General features: G+C 38.2%; 1 protein-coding gene across 2 annotated transcripts in view; it reads right to left on the bottom strand.

Moving 5' to 3' along the window:
• Positions 1-19,346, bottom strand: part of LOC114657184 (early activation antigen CD69-like) — a 50,595-nt gene that overhangs the window by 24,343 nt on the left and 6,906 nt on the right. For both annotated transcript variants that reach the window (XM_028808923.2, XM_051931840.1), the window contains exons 2-3: positions 6,139-6,213; positions 314-418 (exon numbers count right to left, since the gene is read on the bottom strand). In XM_028808923.2, the coding sequence (XP_028664756.2) occupies positions 314-418; positions 6,139-6,213 (180 nt within the window). The remainder of the gene's footprint in view (positions 1-313; positions 419-6,138; positions 6,214-19,346) is intronic.

The following is a 19,346-nucleotide window of genomic DNA, read 5'->3' as shown; positions in this document are numbered from 1 at the left end:
AGGAAAGCTTTCTTCATGATTACTTATATTTTCCAAACAATGTCCAATATTTCACAAATACTGCCAGGGTATGTAAACTTATGAGCATGACTGTATTTGCAGAAAAAATATTAAATTAGGAAACTGACCATAAATCAGATTGAATGATTCTTCGCTCTGTGGAACTGGAAATGGGTTGAATATAGTATTGAAAACATAAATGAGTTTCATGATTTAATTTTAAATTAAATGTTTTGGGTGAATAGAACACTTAAATGCTTTTGAAAAGCATTTAAATACTTCCTAAATTACAACAGAGGAAAAGGCTACTTACGTAATATCCACCTGTATTCAACAACTCTATAGGCAGCTAAGAGACCTCCAAAAAGAACCAAAGCTATGGCAGTCCATATCTTAAGGCAGCAGCTACTTTCAGTATCTACAAAAATAACAGGGAAATTACAAAGTTACAAGAAGCAATGTTATGTAGCTCAAGATAACATTAATGATTCAAAATAATTACAAACTTTTAATATGTAGAATGCAACAAAGTTTTTAACAACATTTTCATCCTTGAAATAGCATTCTCATATGTGTGATTTAAAGCACATTCTTCAGGTCTCTTACGAGTGCTTTGAATCCTGTACTAATAATCATATTTATCATCAAATAATTTACATTGTCTGTTCTAACACTAATGAAGTAGTCACGGAAGGGGGTTTAAAGGGCTACCATTAAAATTTCCTTTCAGAATATTAATCATTACAAACTTCCATTATGCAAAGAAAGAAAAAGAAAGAAAGAAAGAGTTTTATGTTAAAACCAGCAAACCCGCGATTCTCGAAAGAATCGCAAATCTAAGAATGGCAATCACTTTCTATTCCCTCCGATATTTGGAGGTAAGAAAAATCATGGAGGGTGGGTGCGTCCTGGGAAAGTTTTCATTTAATTAAATAAATATATTTGTACTAAAGCGGTTTCTTTTTGGAGCCGTCACTCATCTGGTTCTGTTGTTTCAGAAGCGCGTTGTAGGTGCCTGCGTTTAGTGTTTTTATCCATGCGGAGTCATATTTGTTTTTTTATGGCTGTGTCGTTAGCTAGAATTCGTTTGCTGATGGCAGCGGATTCGCGTGCTGAAGTGACCATGGCGGCGGATCTGGGCTTGGAGGGGTACATTACTAAACGAAGGAGGTATATGCGCTGGTGTGTGCGGTCGCGTTCGGGCGGAGGTTGTACTGTGTACGGCTTGCTTGTGGCCTCTGGCATCTGTGCATATATACAACATGGCGTGCACTCTTTACCTCAAGTTTAGTTTACAGGTCGTGTTGTGTTGTTAGGGCGCCACCTACTGACTCTGGGAAGCCGCTGGGGCGCTGAGGCGCAGTGCACATGCGCGCGCTTTCGGCGTGTCTGGCATCCATGCATATATACAACCTTCGTTTAGTAATATAGATAAAGGCAAAATAAAATTGGTTTTCTATTACTATTTTCAGACCCTTATGTCAAGCTTCATAGCTAATTGAATATTTTTGTGTGTTAATTTTCTTTGGGCTTGTTACTGTTTCATTTTTTGTGCAGTTACAGATTTTCTGGGGTTCCAGATGGTCATACCATAAAGTCACTGCAGTGACCATTGTGCCTGAGCTCGTTTGGGCCATGGACATGCTCATGCTTAGCAAAGGGTTCAGTGTGTGTGTTCTGCCAGTTAATATCACAAGCAGACTTTGTTAAGAGTGCAGAAAATCAGGAAAAAAGTAAGTTATTCTGATCGCTTCAGAGAACCTAACACCATCTGTGTAATATGATGTGTTTTGCACAGTTTATTTAAACATGTTTATTTTTTGCATTTTATAACCCTGTGTCTTTTAGACAATGTGTGTGTGTTTCTTTAACTCTCCTCCTATTCATCTGCATCAAAATATCATATGTTCTTGTTTTTGGTGAAACAAGAAGCCATGGTATTCCAAACAGGCACTACATAGACTCAGTGGCACAGAACTAAACTCTTGTTTTGGTAAATATAAACATTTTTTAAAAAGTCAAATAATTGCAGTGGTATTTTTCTACTTCCATTAAACAGTCAAAATACAGAATCACAGTTCAGTGCTGTAGAAAACATACATAAATAAAAATACACATTGATACTTAATACATGGGCATTTCAAAAAGTTGAATTAAATGTATATGCAAAATGTCAGAATTAATAAAATTAGAGTAGACCAGAAATAAAAAGGAACATTGGGCAGATCAATGTTAATTGGCAACCATTTTTCTTGATTTAAATGAACAGCATTTCACTTTGGATACAAAAGTAAACTAATTTGTGATGAGTTTCTATCATAATTGTTAATGTTTAATGACGTTTAAACACAAAAATACTTACTGAGAATTTTCTGTTTTAAGTCTATTTATTGAGTTGCCAGTTATCAAAGTAGTACAATAGCATTTAGGTGTTATGTATACAGTATGGTAAAATTCTTTTTTTCTTTTTTGATGTACTCAGTTTAGTCTGTTTCTCTACCTGTTCTCCAAATGAATGGGATAAAAAAGTCCAACAATTGACTACATAAATAACATAAAATAAACACTAAATGCAAAAAAAGCATTTGCTAAAAGATTAAACAATTTTCTGGTGATTAAAAAAAAGAGCTGACTCCCCCTAAGTAACCTTTTTAGGGTGTTCCTTTTGTGGAACATTAATAAGCTAACATTGAGGGGAAAGGCCTTTAGATTGTTTATGATGCATAGTTCATGCTAAATAGTTCCAAAAATGAGAATTGTTAGATGAAGGTGTTTCAACAGCAAGAAAATAAATATCCAGTAAAGAAGGAGTGGAGAGCAAAGCCAAAACACAAGGCCAGGTATTGCTGATGCTACGTGGCAGTCCTCAGAGGTAAGAAATAATACACAGTGTAACCACAAGGGGGCACCACTGATCCCCAAACAAGACACAGTAAAGCCCAACACAGTTTATAGTTTTAAATATAAGATGTTTATTAAACTTCAGCACTTTGCCCAAATCACACTTCCAAAGCTTATTTGCAAAATACAACCAAATAAGCCAGTTTTCCTCCTTTCTTCCTTCTGTTAAGTGTTGCCCGCTGCCTCCCGACTCTGACTCCCAGATGTGAGGCAGTGGGCTTCTTTTTAAGCCGGACGCAGAAGTGCTTCCAGTGCCATGTTGTGTCTTCCCAGGAAGCACTTCCAGGCCAAACAGAAAGTAGTGAGGTCCTCCCCTGTATCAGCACCCAGGGAACCTGACAGGGTTGCACTTCCAGACTCCAACTCGCAAGCACCCCTGCAGGAGTCCCGACTGGGCTTCCACATGAGGACTACTGCCATCCCGTATGTGGGATGGAACTATTCCCATCTTCCAGCTTTTGCTTGTCCATCCATTATTTTATGCTGGATATCTCAGGGTCCACGATTCTTGAGGCTGATCCTCCAATTAGCTGTGAACCACCCAATCTCACTGAGATTGCACAGGTGGTGAACCAGCTGAGGGGAGGAAAGGCTGCAGGGATCTGCGGTATCCGGAGTGAACTTCTCCAGGCTGGTGGTAAGGCTGTCCTCCTGGCATTGCAAGCAATCTTTGCTTCCATTTGGGAGACTGGCATCATCCCAACTGACTGGAAAACGGGACTTGTCAGCCCTATCTGGAAAGGGAAGGATGAACACCTGGATTGCAGCAAATATAACACTGCTCTCTGTGCTGGGTAAGGTCCTTGCTAGGGTCGTCCTCAATAGGAACAATCTGGTTTTATGCCTAAGAAGTCAACCATTGACTGCATCCTGGCACTGAGGGTTCTCATGGAGCACAAACGTGAATATTGGCAGAGTTTCTTTGCAGCCTTTGTCGATTTCCGTAAAGCATTCGAATCAGTTGATCCAGCTGCCCTGTTGGACATCCTGAGGGTTCACGGGATCCCCTCGAGGTTGCTGGATATCATGAGCAGCCCATACACTGGTACTGTGAGTGCTGTGCAGAGTGGAGGCAGAACCTCTGTGTTTTTTCCAGTTGATTCCGGGGTTCGTCAGGGGTGTGTTCTTGATCCTACTCTGTTCAATGCTTGTATGGACTGGGTGTTGGGCAAGGTTGTGGCATCTGTTGGTGAAGAAAGATTCATGGATCTTGACTTTGCTGATGATGCTGTGATCTTCGCATAGTCAATGGAGGCTCTGATCAGGGTGCTCGAGAGACTGAGCAAGGAGTCTGAGTGTCTGGGCTTGCGAGTGTCCTGGATAAAAACCAAGATTCAGGCCTTTAATGACTTCTTGGGCACAGCCATCAGCAGTGTGTCTGTCTGCGGAGAGAGTGTCGACCTTGTTGAGAGGTTTACTTACCTTGGCAGTGACATTCATGTCTCTGGTGACTCTTCCTATGAAGTCAGTAGACGGATTGGGAGAGCATGGGGCCTCATGAGGTCTCTGGAAAAGGGTGTGTGGTGCTCCCGATATCTATACAAATGGATGAAGGTCCAAGTCTTTAGAGTTCTGGTGCTTCCTGTCTTGCTATTTGGTTGCGAGATATGGACGCTATCCAGTGACCTGAGATGAAGACTGGACTCCTTTGGTACTGTGTCTCCCCAGAAAGTCCTTGGGTACTGTTGGTTTGACTTTGTGTTGAATGAGTGGTTGCTCATGGAGTCCCGAATGATGCACATTACCTGCATTGTGAGGGAGTGTCAGTTACGGCACTATGGCCATGTGGCGCGTTTCCCCGAAGAGGATCCAGCACGTAGGATCCTCATTGTTGGGGACCCGAGTGGCTGGACCAGGCCAAGGGGTTGCCCATGTAACACCTGGTTGTGTCAGATAAAGGGTCATTTCTGGAGGGTGGGACTGGACCGGGTGTCTGCCTGGGGGGTTGCCAACCGGGATCCTGAGTTGTTTCGTTGTGTGGTGGGTGCGGCAATGCACTGCACCAGTGCATGCTCCCCAACTTGACTTGACTTGCTACTGTAAGATCTGCTACATGTATGTGTAATGTAATACTCCAATCTGTACTCCAGATGTATTTGCACATTACATGTGTTTAAAAAAAGAAAAAACATGTTGTATTTTTAATTGAAGACTACATTTGCTGATTATAATTGGAATATTATGAGTGCTTCCACTGGATATATAATACTGATCCATGTGATCACTCACTCACTGCAGCACAGTTCCTAATGGTTAATTTCATATACTATTTGAATGTATTCATAATTAGCCATGTGCCGCAACCAAGAGTCAAAAAAAAGCCTTATAGGAGACCAGAGAGTCAGAAATCACGTGAGACCCTGTGAAATAATAATAATTAAAGAGTTATTATTATTTGCAAGGCATTCCATCTTCTTGATGGAAGACAAAGTGCAAAACCTCTGCACAAATATTCCAGCTGTGCCAGACTTCAATCAATGGAATAGGCCAGTCCCAAGATGCTTAGTGGTGTGGCCAATGTGTGCCCCAAGATTAGAACTCTGTGAGCACAGTGATATATATCATGTATATGTATAGTTAGTTCTAATTACTGGTAGTTTGAGGCCATGTGTTGTATTTTGTATGTGGTTATCCTTCTGTCTGCATCTTTTGTTGTCTGACTGTTTGAGGCCTGGTAGTTAAATGGTTATACTGCTGCCTCACAGGTCAAGTCACATTTTTAGCTACAATAATCGGTCCAGCATAGTTGGCAGATGCTCACCTAACATGCAGGGACACTTATAATACCATTGCAGGATTATAATCCTATCAAACACTAGTTTGGTTCCTCCTTTCCATTGACTTCAGTGCACTTTGCAGAGCTCTAAGAAGTTTACATCTTAAATGGCAGATGTTTTTGATGTGAAGGCTGCAATAAGGCAAATGATGACATTTTTTACCCTTTAACAAGATTTTGTAACCAAAAATATTTAAACACAAACCAATTAGATTCATTTCAGAAAAAAATAAGAAAAATAAAGACACAAACTGAATATAAACTGTACATAATACTGAAAGAATAAAGAAAGAAGTTGCACTGTTTGATTATTTCTTTGCTTTTCTGAAATTATTTTGCATCAGGGGAAATTACTTTAGGTATAGAACATTTTAAGAGAAGACTGGGTGTCTTTGCGTTTATCTTTCACTATGGATGTGGTAATTCCCTTCACTTCCCTTATCGTTATACCTTAGTTTTACCTTGTCGAGAAGTGGTAGAGTTTCCTGTGGTCCAGTCAGATTTTCCTGAGGACAGGTAGATGCTGGTTCTCCAAGCTAGTGAAACAACAAAAAAATGCAACTTTGAATTATAATTGGAAATGTATTTCTATACTGGTGCCACTCTAAATTTTCATCTGCTAACCACAAGGGAAAAAGAAGCCAATAGATGGCAGACATGAGTGTATATAGCAGAGTGAGTGTCTCATCTCTGTTGTTTTATGCTTAAGAGAAAAATGTTGAAATAAAAAAATGAGATTTTATTTGTGGTCAATCAAGGGAAAACTGTGCTTTACAGAACATGAATCCAAAGTGCAGTACCTAGAGAAGCAAAACAGATATTAAAGTACAAACTACCTTACAAAATATTACACACATTAAAACAAAAAGCAGTACTTTCAAAGAGAATTGGCGTTTTTTGTAATCAATAATTATCTTGTCAGTTTTTAAAATGTTTAGATTTTTTTAAACATATTGACCAACTGATACACCACCTACCCATTAAAATGCTTACTCCTTGTCTGTGATCAGGCTGATCAATTTACTGTCATTGGCAACATTTATACAATAAAAACTGTTCTTTTAAGAAATAACTATCAAAGAATAGAAAATGGAGTCTGAAAAACTCAGATTGCATGGAAACTGAAGTGTGGATTAATACTTTAAAATGGAGTTGAATATTATGGTGTAGATGAAAATGAAATTGATAATAAACATCACAGTTTCTCAAGTGGACCTCGCAGTAGGATAATATTAAGTGCTACAGCGTTAAATTTCTAGACACATGGTTGGAGTCTGCAGGTTTTCCATGTGTTCCTGTGGGGTTTCTGCTGTAAATTAAGTAGACAGAATCTTGAAAGTATTGATTTCCCAGGAAGGAGCCCTCATTGAATCAGCAAACATGAAGAGGTAAAAAATGTTTTTGAGATGAATGAAAATAGAAGGAGAATTTTATCTCAGGGTGGCGCAGTGGGTAGCGCTGCTGCCTCTCAGTTAGGAGACCCAGGTTTGCTTCCCAGGTCCTCCCTGTGTGGAGTTTGCATGATCTCCCCGTGTCTGCGTGGGTTTGCTCTGGTTTCCTCCCACAGTCCAAAGACATGCAGGTTAGGTGGATTGGCGATCCTAAATTGATCTTGGTGTGTGTATGTGCCCTGAGGTGGGCTGGCGCCCTGCCCGGGGTTTGTTTTCTGCCTTGCACCCTGTGTTGGCTGGGATTGGCTCCAGTGGACCCCCACAGTTAGGATATAGTGGGATGGATAATGGATGGATGTTATCTCAGGTAGTCACAGAAATACTGCTTTTGGCATATTCTTCTCAAATGACACCTGACATTGTGTTCTGGGCTGTCCAGGGATCAAAAGGAGAAGAGACTGGAAGTAGTGGAAGTAACATCAGTTTTTTTCAGGCAGGACTTACTTTCTTACTTACTTGGGAACAGGATTTGAAATGTTAGTGATGTGGAAATGCAACCATCTTTTCCAACACCCCAATGCTCACAGAAACTGGTCCTTGTAAGGCAATCACCAAACTGACATGTTTGAAACTCCATATATTATAAGTGGGAATCTTGCAAATGTATTACATTTTCATTCTTGGGGTCTTGGTTAAATTCAAAATTGATTCTCAATTCAATATATATATATATAATGTAATCTTTATAAGGATTATTTCAATAGCTACTTGCTCACATAGGACAGACTGATAAGTGTCTCTGTGTTTGGGTTCATTAAAAAAAAAAAAAAAAATGCACTTCATCCATTTGAGCTGGCTCTCAATGTTTGTTTGAAAGATCTGGCACAAAAGCCAACTTGTCCATGAATGATTGTTAGTGGCACAAAGGAGAGAAAAGCAGAGATCGACTGTTTGACAAGAGAAGAAGAGTGCTGGATACCAGTTTTATTAAGATAGGCTCTTAAAGAGAAATATACTTAGGATAGTCTCATATTATTTCCTAGCTGTGTTTGTTATTTTGAAGGCACTTCCTCTGGCACTCAGCAACAGGAAGAGACCTGCTTATTTGTTAGGCTTAGCACAGTTTTATTTCTAAAATAGATATGCCTGGAATCAGGGGATTAATGTCACTTATTGAGTGTGCCTTCAGGTGTCTCAGTATTCATTACAATGTTTTTGCAGTCTGAAAAATGTTTAACTAACAAATAGTAAATGTATTAATAATTAGCTGTGCACAATAATACAGTATATGAAGTATTTCATGAATATCCATAAACTCTCATTGCAACATCCATTTGACTGCATACATATGGTAATAATAAACATGCAACAACATTACTAACATAGAGCCTTAAGCAATGGAATAATTGCAGTACATGATGAATGTTACCACTGTGAGTTTTACAGTTATGTTAGTGTGATTATCCAATGCATTCAATCAAACATATAAAAAACTTGTCTTTTCCGGAACCGTGTACATGCATTAATGTGTGTATGAGTGAGATACAGAAAGAGAGAAAGTTAATGGTGTTTTTACCTTAATGTGCTGTTATTTAGTAAAGAGGAAATTGAGACCATAAAATAAAACAAAAAAAGATTGATTATTGGAATCTGTAAATGGATTTTGCATGGTAAAAGAATCAGGATTCTTAAGTGAACTGATTTTTCCCTGCAAGTCTCCAATACACCCCTGGTTTCTTCCACTTACTTGGTAGGCTAAATAGTGATTCCTAATGTGGCCTAATAAGAGTGTGTCTTATCATGGGCTTATGTCCTAACCTCGATTAGTTTCTGCTGTTATGCACCTAAAATCTGGAATAGCTTGCCAAAAGGAATTCGCCAGGCTAATATGGTGGAGCACTTTAAAACACTGCTGAAAACACATTACTTTAATATGGTTTTCTCATTGCTTCATTTTAGTTTAATCCTGATGCTCTGTATATTCAATTAATTATCATTATTATTCATGATGGCTCCAAAATCTGTACTAACCCCTACTTTCTCTGCTGTTCTTTTTCCATTTTTCTGTGGTGGCAACCTGCGCCACCACCACCTAATCAAAGCACCGTGAACCTTGGAACCCCTGCAGATTTTATTTTTTTTCTCCAGCCGTCTGGAGTTTTTTTTTTTGTTTTTCCTGTCCTCCCTGGCCATCGGACCTTACTTTTATTCTATACTAGCAAAATGCCCGCACTTTGCAGCGGCGAAGTACTGCTTTAAAATTTTAATTAAGAAGAAAAGTAAACCTTTTTAAACTGAGGGAAAATATACCAATAATTACAATTTGTGAATTTCCCCTTGGGATTAATAAAGTATCTATCTATCTATCTATCTATCTATCTATCTATCTATCTATCTATCTATCTATCTATCTATCTATCTATCTATCTATCTATCTATCTATCTATCTATCTGTCTGTCTGTCTGTCTGTCTGTCTGTCTGTCTGTCTGTCTGTCTGTCTGTCTGTCTATCTATCTATCTATCTATCTATCTATCTATCTATCTATCTATCTATCTATCTATCTATCTATCTAATTATTTGTTAAGGATCTCTTTATATACCACGTTGTCAGTTCGGCCCTCCGGTTGTAATATGACCAAGCTGTACGCTGAGCTTACTCTTGAGCATGCAACGTATAGTTGGCCATGTGAAAAGCAATCTTGCCTCAAAAAAATGCCAACCTTTTTTAGGGTCTGTCCCTGAGACTTATTAATTGTCATTGCAAAGCAGAGCCTTACTGGAAATTGGAGGCATTTGAATTGAAATGGGTTTCATCGATAACTTCGCATCCAGCGTTTGAGAGTTTAAACATTCATAAACATCAAAGTGTCCACTACTCAGATCGTCACCTGTGAATCTAAGATGTTTAAGAGGCATTGGCGGTTGCCCAAAGGTGTAAAATATTTGGCCATGAGAATAAAAAACCTGGTAAAATTCTTTTTCTTATATTATAGAGTATTAGCTCTTATACCCAGCTTTGCCTGGGAAATTCTGTAAAACAACAGTCCTCAGTTATGGTGTTGTTGCTTAATCAAATGTATCAGAACTATTATGTAACTAAGTGATTTTTTTTTTAATTGGCAGGCAGTGTGTTGTGGTGGTTAAGGCTTTGGACCTTGGACTTCAAACTCTGAAGTTGTTGGTTCAAATTCTGCTGCTCACACTGTGTGACCATGAGCAAGTCACTTCATCTGCATGTGCTCCGATTGGAAAAACACAGGAAATGTAACCAAATGTGTTTCAAAAGTTGTAAGTCACCTTGGATAAAGGCATCTATTAAGTAATAATAATAATAATATTATAATGTCACTGGATATGATTAATCTTGAACATGCTAAACACAATTGTCCATGAATAAAACATTCCTACATTAGACTTGGCTTATGTTGATGGTAATTGCAAAATGCAATTTTGCAGAAAAAAATGCTTTTGAATTAAAATTCATAATTAGTAGGAACTAGCAAAATACCCGCGCTTAGCAGCGGCGAAGTACTGCTTTAAAATTTTTATTAAGAAGAAAAGTAAACCGTTTTAAACTGAGGGAAAATATACCAATAATTATTTGTTAAGGATCTCTTTGTATACCAAGTTGTCAGTTCAGCCCTCCGGTTGTAATATGACCAAGCTGTGCGCTGAGCTTACTCTTGAGCATGCAACGTATAGTTGGCCATGTGAAAAGCAATCTTGCCTCAAATCAATGCCAACCTTTTGTAGGGTCTGTCCCTGAGACTTATTAATTGTTATTGTGAAGCTGGAAATTGGAGGCGTTTGAATTGAAATGGGTTTCATCGATAACTTCGCATCCAGCTTTTGAGAGTTTAAACATTCATAAACAAAGTGTCCACTACTAAAATCGTCACCTGTGAATCTAAGATGTTTAAGAGGCATTGGCGGTTGTCCAAAGGTGTAAAATATTTGGCCATTTTGGTACACTTGAAAGCTACAACCGAACAATTCAGCGGCAGCCATCAACTCCCATGCAGAACCATAGGTGAAGAGCTTAAGCATTTCACTCTTATAGTTCTCCTGTGTAGTATAATAATCTCCTGTACCGTCATCAGTCCACACCTTGAACCTGTCCCAGTCATTCAATACATAAGACACAATGTTCCTCTGGATATCAAGAGTGAGCCTGATATGGCCATGCAATATGTAACACAGAGAATGGAAAAGGCAGTCGCCATCTCTGGGCATGGAAACCACTCTGTAAATGACAGTTCTTGGATCGATGGTGATCACCTCGATAGACATGTTAATGGGGGTATGGTTGGAACGATAAAGGAAATGGGTACCTGAACAATATAAACTAAGTCTAAAATACCTACACAATAACTATAATCATAATAAATGAACAATAAAACAGCGGAGAAGCCTTGGATTAAATAAAAAGGCTGCAGTTATCAGCAGGGAGATGTCAATACTGTGGCGAAGCAAGAAAGGGAATGAAGAGACCGGAGCGGCAGACGGCCTAATATAGGCAGGCAGCCAACTACGTGGGAGGCGTGGGGATGGGGGACCCAACGCCGCCTCACATGGTGACCAAGCTGCAGGCTATGGACGTATATATGTATGTAAGTAGGATTCAGTTAGCGTTGAAGATGGGCCTATAAGTAACAAAGACCGTTGGAAAGTTCAATATGGCGGCCGACAGTGGCGTCATACCACCGAAATAAGTACGTACATCGATTTCGGTTAGCACAGGGAAGCTGCCTACCAAATTTTGTGAAGATGGGGCCATAAATAAGAAAGTTTAACATGGTGGACGTTGTCGACCGTTATGACTGTTACGTGTAGAATTTTGAAATGAAACCTGCTTAACTTTTGTAAGTAAGCTGTAAGGAATGAGCCTGCCAAATTTCAGCCTTCTACCTACATGGGAAATTGGAGAATTAGTGATGAGTGAGTCAGTGAGGGCTTTCTTTACCTTTTATTAGCATAGATTAATTAGTGTTCTCTAATTTTAATTCTTATTTATTTTGTCTTTTTTCTCTTTCTTCATCATGTAAAGCACTTTGAGCTACATTGTTTGTATGAAAATGTCCTCTATAAATAAATGTTGTTGTTTCTTTGTCCTAATGAGGTTTGATTAGGCTCATACCCCAGTAGTATAATAAGTGCATTCAGAAAATGACTAGATGATTGGATGGATGAAACATTTAATGGACTAAAAGCAAAGAGTTTTAAATACTGGAAAGGAGAAGATCAAGAAAATTTCATATTGACAATACTTTGAAAATGAGTATATGCTATGCTGAGTTTTTAAAAACGTGTTCAAAATTAAAATTTCCCTTTTTTACAGTAATGTTTTTTATCTACATGCTTTCATTATACTCTTTTCTGTATTTTAAAAGAAGAAGTAACTTAGTCCTAACATCTAGAGACAAATATTTCAGTAAATTTTGGAGTAGATAAAACAAAACTTTCATTTTAAACAATTTGTTTTGGTCTTTCTTCCTCATAATTGTTTAGTTCCTTTTTTTTGAAATTCCTCAGATTATTTTACAAGAAAGGGGCAAAAAGTGATTTTTTTCTTTATTTTACTCCTTTTATAATAGTAAATGGATTTGTAGAATATTTCACTTTTTTCAGTTGCTGAGTTCAAAACCTCACTCTGTACAAATGATAATGAGCATTACCAAGAAACTCAGAATGTCATGTTTTAGTCTACTTAAAACGAAAGAACGCAACATGAGCAGCATGAGATGCAACACCAAATCTTTTGATATTCTGTCTTTCAATAGTAAAATAAAAATTATGTACAGTATTTTCAAGGAACCAACAAAATGAAAGAAAGAAAGAAAGAAAGAAAGAAAGAAAGAAAGAAAGAAAGAAAGAAAGAAAGAAAGAAAGAAAGAATTGTGTTAATTTGAAGGAAAAACCTGTTAAAGAGGGAATCTCTTCAAATAAATGGCTTGTTTGAACCATCATTATTGATGGCTCTACCATGTTAGTAACATGAAACTTGAATACATGGGAAGAACAAAACCAAGTTGTCTCAACTCTTGAATCTACTCCCTATTGCAAAGTGAAACCTGTCAGTGTGAGATAATAAATACATTAGAAGTCTCCACTTTACAAACAGAAGTGAATGACAAGGAGAGGTATTGTACCTTTGCTTTAATAAAGACAAACAGTAAAATTAAATACTTCTGAAAACTCATTTTATGTACTGCATGTGAAATTGCGGAATCATATTCTTAATACAGAAATCTTAAATGACATATTTGATTTGTAATTTTATAGTACATGAAAAATTCTTTAGAAAAAGCATAAAGTTATACACTCCATTACTTGACTTAAAGGCAGGAAAGTTTACTTGTTTAACACCTTATGTCATCGTATTCCGTTCACAGTCTTAAACACAGAGTTTACTTTGAAAAGAAGAGATGCATGAGGTAGCATTTAACAAAGTAACAAATGACATTATGCAAGTAACTGTTACTGTAGCTTCTAAAAATGACATACAGTATGCTAGAATGGAATAGTACATTGCAGATTCTACGGTGCTCTTGAGCCATCCCTGAACTCAAAGTTACAGCCAAGAAGGTTAAAGGCATAAAAATAGGAAGAACATCTTCCTATACTATTGGCTTAGGGTTACCAAAGATAATGATGAGACCCACATAGGTTGTCCTGGAAGAGCTCGATCATACAGTGGAGGGGCTCTACAGTACAGTGCCATCTAGCAACTTTGAAGACTACAAATATTTTGATAGGAGTTTGCTGGTGCCCTGCACTGTTTTACTTTAGTTCTTTGAACGTAAAGCCCCTTGTAGCACCACCTGTTGAACATAAGTTTTGGCATTACTTGGGAACCCTTCACAACATATTAATGAAATCCTGAGCCGTATTCTAAAGAGAGAAAGTAGCATGTGCATATGCAATTTAATAAGTTTTTCTTTTAAATAATAGCTGTTTTCACTTAAATGAGAAAAATATAAAACCAAGTTTAATACAGGAAATGGACTGAAAGCAGAAAAGAAAATGCCTATCAGACTCCTGAACTCCTGAATTACACCATGTTACATTGTAGGTGAAGTTGACGGTTATACTATAGCAGTTCTCCCTTTGAATTTAAATAGAATTAAGAAGTATAAGACATTTAAAAAAAAAAAAACGATTTTCATGCCAAGAAATGAACATGTGCATAAATGCAGCATTAATTTCTTTCCGAGTGCCGCAGGGGATGGATGGGCATCCCAGAGGGTGATTCCTTGCTCAGACAGGATGCCACAATAAAGGAGAATGAAAGGACAGACTTTCCGCCTGGATTAGAGCATGAAATTTTCCCCAGCAGGGAAGCTAATACATTGGAAGGACCTGTGAGTATCTGAAGGGGACCTGAATCCAAGGGATGCTGGCCCCCAACGTATCGGAAAATGCAGTACCCACATTCTGTTTTTTTCTCCTAGGTAAAATTTCCTGTTTCCATCCAGTCAGAAAGCCTGTCCTTCTATTCACCTTTATTGTGGTGTCCAGTACGGGAAAGGAATCACCCTCTGGGATGCCTGTCCATCCCCCAAGGCACTCACACTATCATTAATTTTTTTAAATCTGTCTTCTCCATCAAAGGGTGCAAAGAGACAGAACCTACCCTGACCATATCAGGTGCATCAGGTGTTTAGAGTTTACTCTAAACTACTATTATACAGCATGTTAATATGAAAACATGAATCAATAAAGGTTAGAAACAATACTAGATCACCTTCTTTAGTACAAGTAGCATAGTAAATGTAAACTTGACAGAGGTTTCAATTCATGATTTTTTTGTGTTTAAAATGTAGACCAGTTTGTAAGAAAGAAAAAATAGCATATTTGGTTGCACTGTCTGTGCTTAGGTCATCCACATTGTGTTACAGGTGTGACTGTTCACACTATTAACAGTACTTTTAGATTTGAAATGAATCACAATATAAAGAACAAAACTATAAGGTCTGATATAGAAGGTGTAATCTTTTAATTTGCTAAAGCTAAGAAAATGATGCTAAAACAGAACTCATTGCTGTCAGCATGGGAAGGGTAGGTTCACATCTGAAAGTGTCCAGAATAAAACAAGTATGTAATAAAACTTGAAGAGCCTATTTATTAAACACATACACTTGCACTGCATTTAAATTTTACAGAAACGATTCACACAACCTACTGAAAACAAAAATACAATAACATCTGGCAAATCCTTTACCTAAGGCACATCAGTTTAGACAAATCATGATGAGATTGTAAAAAGGAATCAGTTTTTGAATGCAGGGCATCTTCAAAACATGGGTCTTTACACCATAAATTACTCTTAAATTTCAATGACAAAGACATTGTGTAACGGGGGCAGGGTTAAAAATTAATTTGCCATCTTGGCCGCTTCCTTCACATGTGCAGCTCCTCATTGCTGTGGTCTACTGCAAAGCTGCTGACCTTTACTCATCGCAATTGCAGAAGTCGTTTCAGAGCTATTTGCCACACACCAGACAACAGGAACCTGTAATGGCACCATCGTTTCAGGGTTGTTCTCTCTCAAAACATGCTGTCATCACTCTGTGAGAGTCCCAAATTTTATAAACCTGCCTTTCAATTTTACGCATACTTGATTCAATTTTCATAGATTTTCATATATTTTTAGAAATGGTAGTGTGTAATACTGGAGCACATCAGTGAACTGTCCTGTCCACCTTCCTGTTTACCTTGTACACAACAGTCTTCTAGCACAATACCAGCGCTTGCCATCTACAAAAATTTTAAGATGACTCGTTCATCATAGGCTGTATTAATAATGGAGACGAGTCAGAGTACAGGAAAGAGACAAGTCACTGTTCAGAGGGAGGATGTAGAAGTGGGGAAGAGTTACAAGTACTTTAGAGTTCACATAAACAGCAAACTGGACTGGTCTGGCAACACAGTGGTGCTGTACAGAAAGGGCCAGAGCAGACTGTACTTGCTAAGGAGACTCAGATCTTTTGAAATGTGCAGCAAGCTGCTGGAAATGTTCTACTAGTCAATAGTAGCCAGTGTGGTGTTCTACGCTGCACTCTCCTGGTGAAGCAACCTGAGCACAAAAGAAGCACAATGCAGTCTGCTAACAAGCACCTCTAGGGGTCTTTTACAGAAACTATGACCTCTCCAACTAGTTTGGCTGCAATTTAACCCTTTGTTCATTCTATTCAAATGAAGCAATGGAATGATACATGTATTAAACAAGCCCAAAATTCAGTTGTTTCAAAGAATGGGCAATCTACTGTAGGGAACATTTCACAAAAACCACATTTGGTGACACAAAATGATTTACTATACTGAGTAGTGAATCATCAGGACAAAAGACAACATCAATTATGCTTGTTATTAGTGGGGATCTGAGAGGGGATAAAACCCGAGAGTACAATTTCCAGGGGTTCTCAAAGTCGGTCCTGGGGGCCTACTGTGGATGCAGGTTTTTGTTCTAACCATATTCATAATCAGTAACAACAACTGATAACACTGATCTCATTTAATTAGCTGGCATATTTTTCTGTTCTGTTATTCTACATTCAGAAAAGCACAGCAGCATGATTTTTACATTTATAAGAAACTTAGAAATAATTCTGTTTTTGCTATGGATTTAAATGCTTAACTCTCTTTTCATTGTATTTTGCCCTTTCTCTGTGCAGTTTACCCCCTTCATTGTATCTTAATAATGGCAATTAAAAACGAACAGAGCGGACATCCAGGCAAATAACACTGAAACATGAAAAGCTGCAGCTACTTTAGCATCATCCCCCACATTGGATTAATTAAACAATTAAAACACCTGGAAAAGTAGAATGAAAGATGAAAATATTGTTAAAAATATTTTAACAATAGCAACAGCAAGATGCCAGTTAGAGCTGATCTGCACCCGGGATCTTCTTTAAATCCTTACCTCTTTAATCTGATCATGGATATGTTGACTCATGAAATAAAAGACCAAAGACCAATTCCTCTGGTACATACTTCTTGCTGATGGCATTATGTCATATAGCACCAGAAAAGAGAAAGAGGAGTGGAAGTTGGTAGAATAGAGGATTCAGAATTTAGCCTGCATGGAGAGCTTTTGAAAAGAATGGATACACTTAAATATCTAGGATCAGTGGTAGCCCAAGATAGAAAACTAAATGCCGAGAGAACCCACAAAGTGAAGTGTGGATGAAACGATTGGAAGAACACATGCATTTTCAAAATTTCATCTTGAAATGTAAATAGATGCATATTTACAGATGCTGTTAACACACCTACAAGGTTATCGTTTCAAGTTATTGGGTAGTGATGACCACTGGTGAGTACCATGGTGTTACAATATTACATACTAACATGTTTAAGCTGCTCATGTAAACTATAACTTTAAAGAATAAAAACCAAACAAATGCAGCCTTCAAAGTCAATCATAAAATAATAATCAAATAATAAGACACTTTACTGTTTATATACTTTAAAACAACACATTTTGCACTTGTGATTCTGGTGGCGAGGATGATATTGCTATGTTAGAATACCATCTACAAAAACTTTAACACTGTTGGCACATAAAATAACCAATACATAGACGCTCAGATTGGATAAATTATATTACTTACATTGCTGAATGACACACGAATAGCCCTTTGGTTGCATACATTTTGTCTGCTTCCTGATTTTATCTATTGACAAAAAACTGGTCAAATACTGGTGTGGAACACTTACTTTTTTCAGCATCTTTATGTTTTTTGATATTGATATGCTGAGTAGGGACTGCTCTTTGTCACCACTATTTTTCACAATTTTTATGGACAGGTTCTCTAGGCACAGTTAAGGAGTGGAGGGTGTCCAGTTCGTTGGCCTCAGGATCACATCTCTGCTTTTTACAGACAAATTGGTCTTATTGGCCTCATTGGGCTGTGACCTTAGACATGCACTGGAGTGGTCTGCAGTCCATTTTGATGCAGCTGGAATGAAGCAAAGCAACTCTAAGCCAGAGGTCATAGTTCTCCGCCAGAAATGGGTGGAGTGCCCTCTCTGGGTTGGCGATGAGGTGCTGTCTCAAGCAGAGGAGTTTAAGTATCTTGGGATATTGTTCTTGAATCAGTGAAAAAGGGAACAGAAGATCAACAGATGGATCAGAACAGAACAGCTTCCACAGTCATGCGGACATTGTACCGGTCAGTCATAGTGAAAAGGGAGCTGAGCCAAAAGGCAAAGCTCTTCATTTACTGGTAGATCTACAATCCTACCCTCAATTATGGTCATGAGCTGTGGGCAGTGACCAAAAGAAGTAGACCACAGATACAAGTGGCAGAAATGAGTTTCCACCACAGGGTGTGTGTCCTTGGACTAAGAGATAGGGTGAATGCAGACATTCATGAGGAGCTCAAAATATAGCCACTGCTCCTCAAAAGGAGCCAGTTGATGTGGTTTGAGCATCTGATTAGGATGCTTTCTGGACGCCTCCCTTGGGAGGTGTTCTAGGCATGTCCAACTGCAAAGAGACCTTGGGGCATACCCAGGACACGTCGATAAGATTGCATCTCTTGGCTGGCCTGGGAATGCCTTAGTATCCCCACAAAGTTGTTGGAGGAGGTGGCAGGGAAAAGGGACATCTGAGCATCTTTGCTTAGACTGATGACTATGTAACCCATAAGCGACAGAAATTGATGGATGGACGGATATGCTGATTAATATCTCCATGTTCTCCATGTAAATTAGAAAATCTTAAATGTCTGGCATATCAGTTTGTTGTTCTTGGAATCAGATCTTTTTTCAGAAATTTGGAATCTCTCTGAAGTGATGCATTAATTGAGTCCAAAAATGTAACATGAAAGTGCTCTCTAATGTTATGAAATGGTACCAGCATGCAGAGCTTTCATTTTGTGACTTAAAACAGGCTCTAGCCATACCCTCCATACTGAAATCTCCTGACTTTTTTGCTCTTTGTATTTTACAGACTGATGCTGCTGTGTTAAGTCAGATTGTTGAAGGAGAACACCTAGGAATGTATTTGAGCCAGAAACTGTTAAAATGGGAGAAAATGAAATAGTAGCTCTTGCCATGAAAAAGGCAGTCATGCAATCAAGGTACTACCTCCTGGGCCAGAAGTTTACCCTGATTACTGCCCATTCACCATTACAGTGGATAGCTGCGCACAACACAATCCCCATTTAACCACGTGGTTCCTTGACTTACAACAGGATGAGTTTTGAGATGAACACAGATAATTAACTTTATATAGGAATACAGATGAACTCTACAAAAACAGAAATT

This window comes from Erpetoichthys calabaricus, chromosome 9 (assembly GCF_900747795.2).
Source record: "Erpetoichthys calabaricus chromosome 9, fErpCal1.3, whole genome shotgun sequence".
Lineage (NCBI taxonomy): Eukaryota > Metazoa > Chordata > Cladistia > Polypteriformes > Polypteridae > Erpetoichthys > Erpetoichthys calabaricus.
The sequence above is the reverse complement of the archived record's forward strand: the minus strand, read 5'-3'. Positions and strand labels throughout refer to the sequence as shown.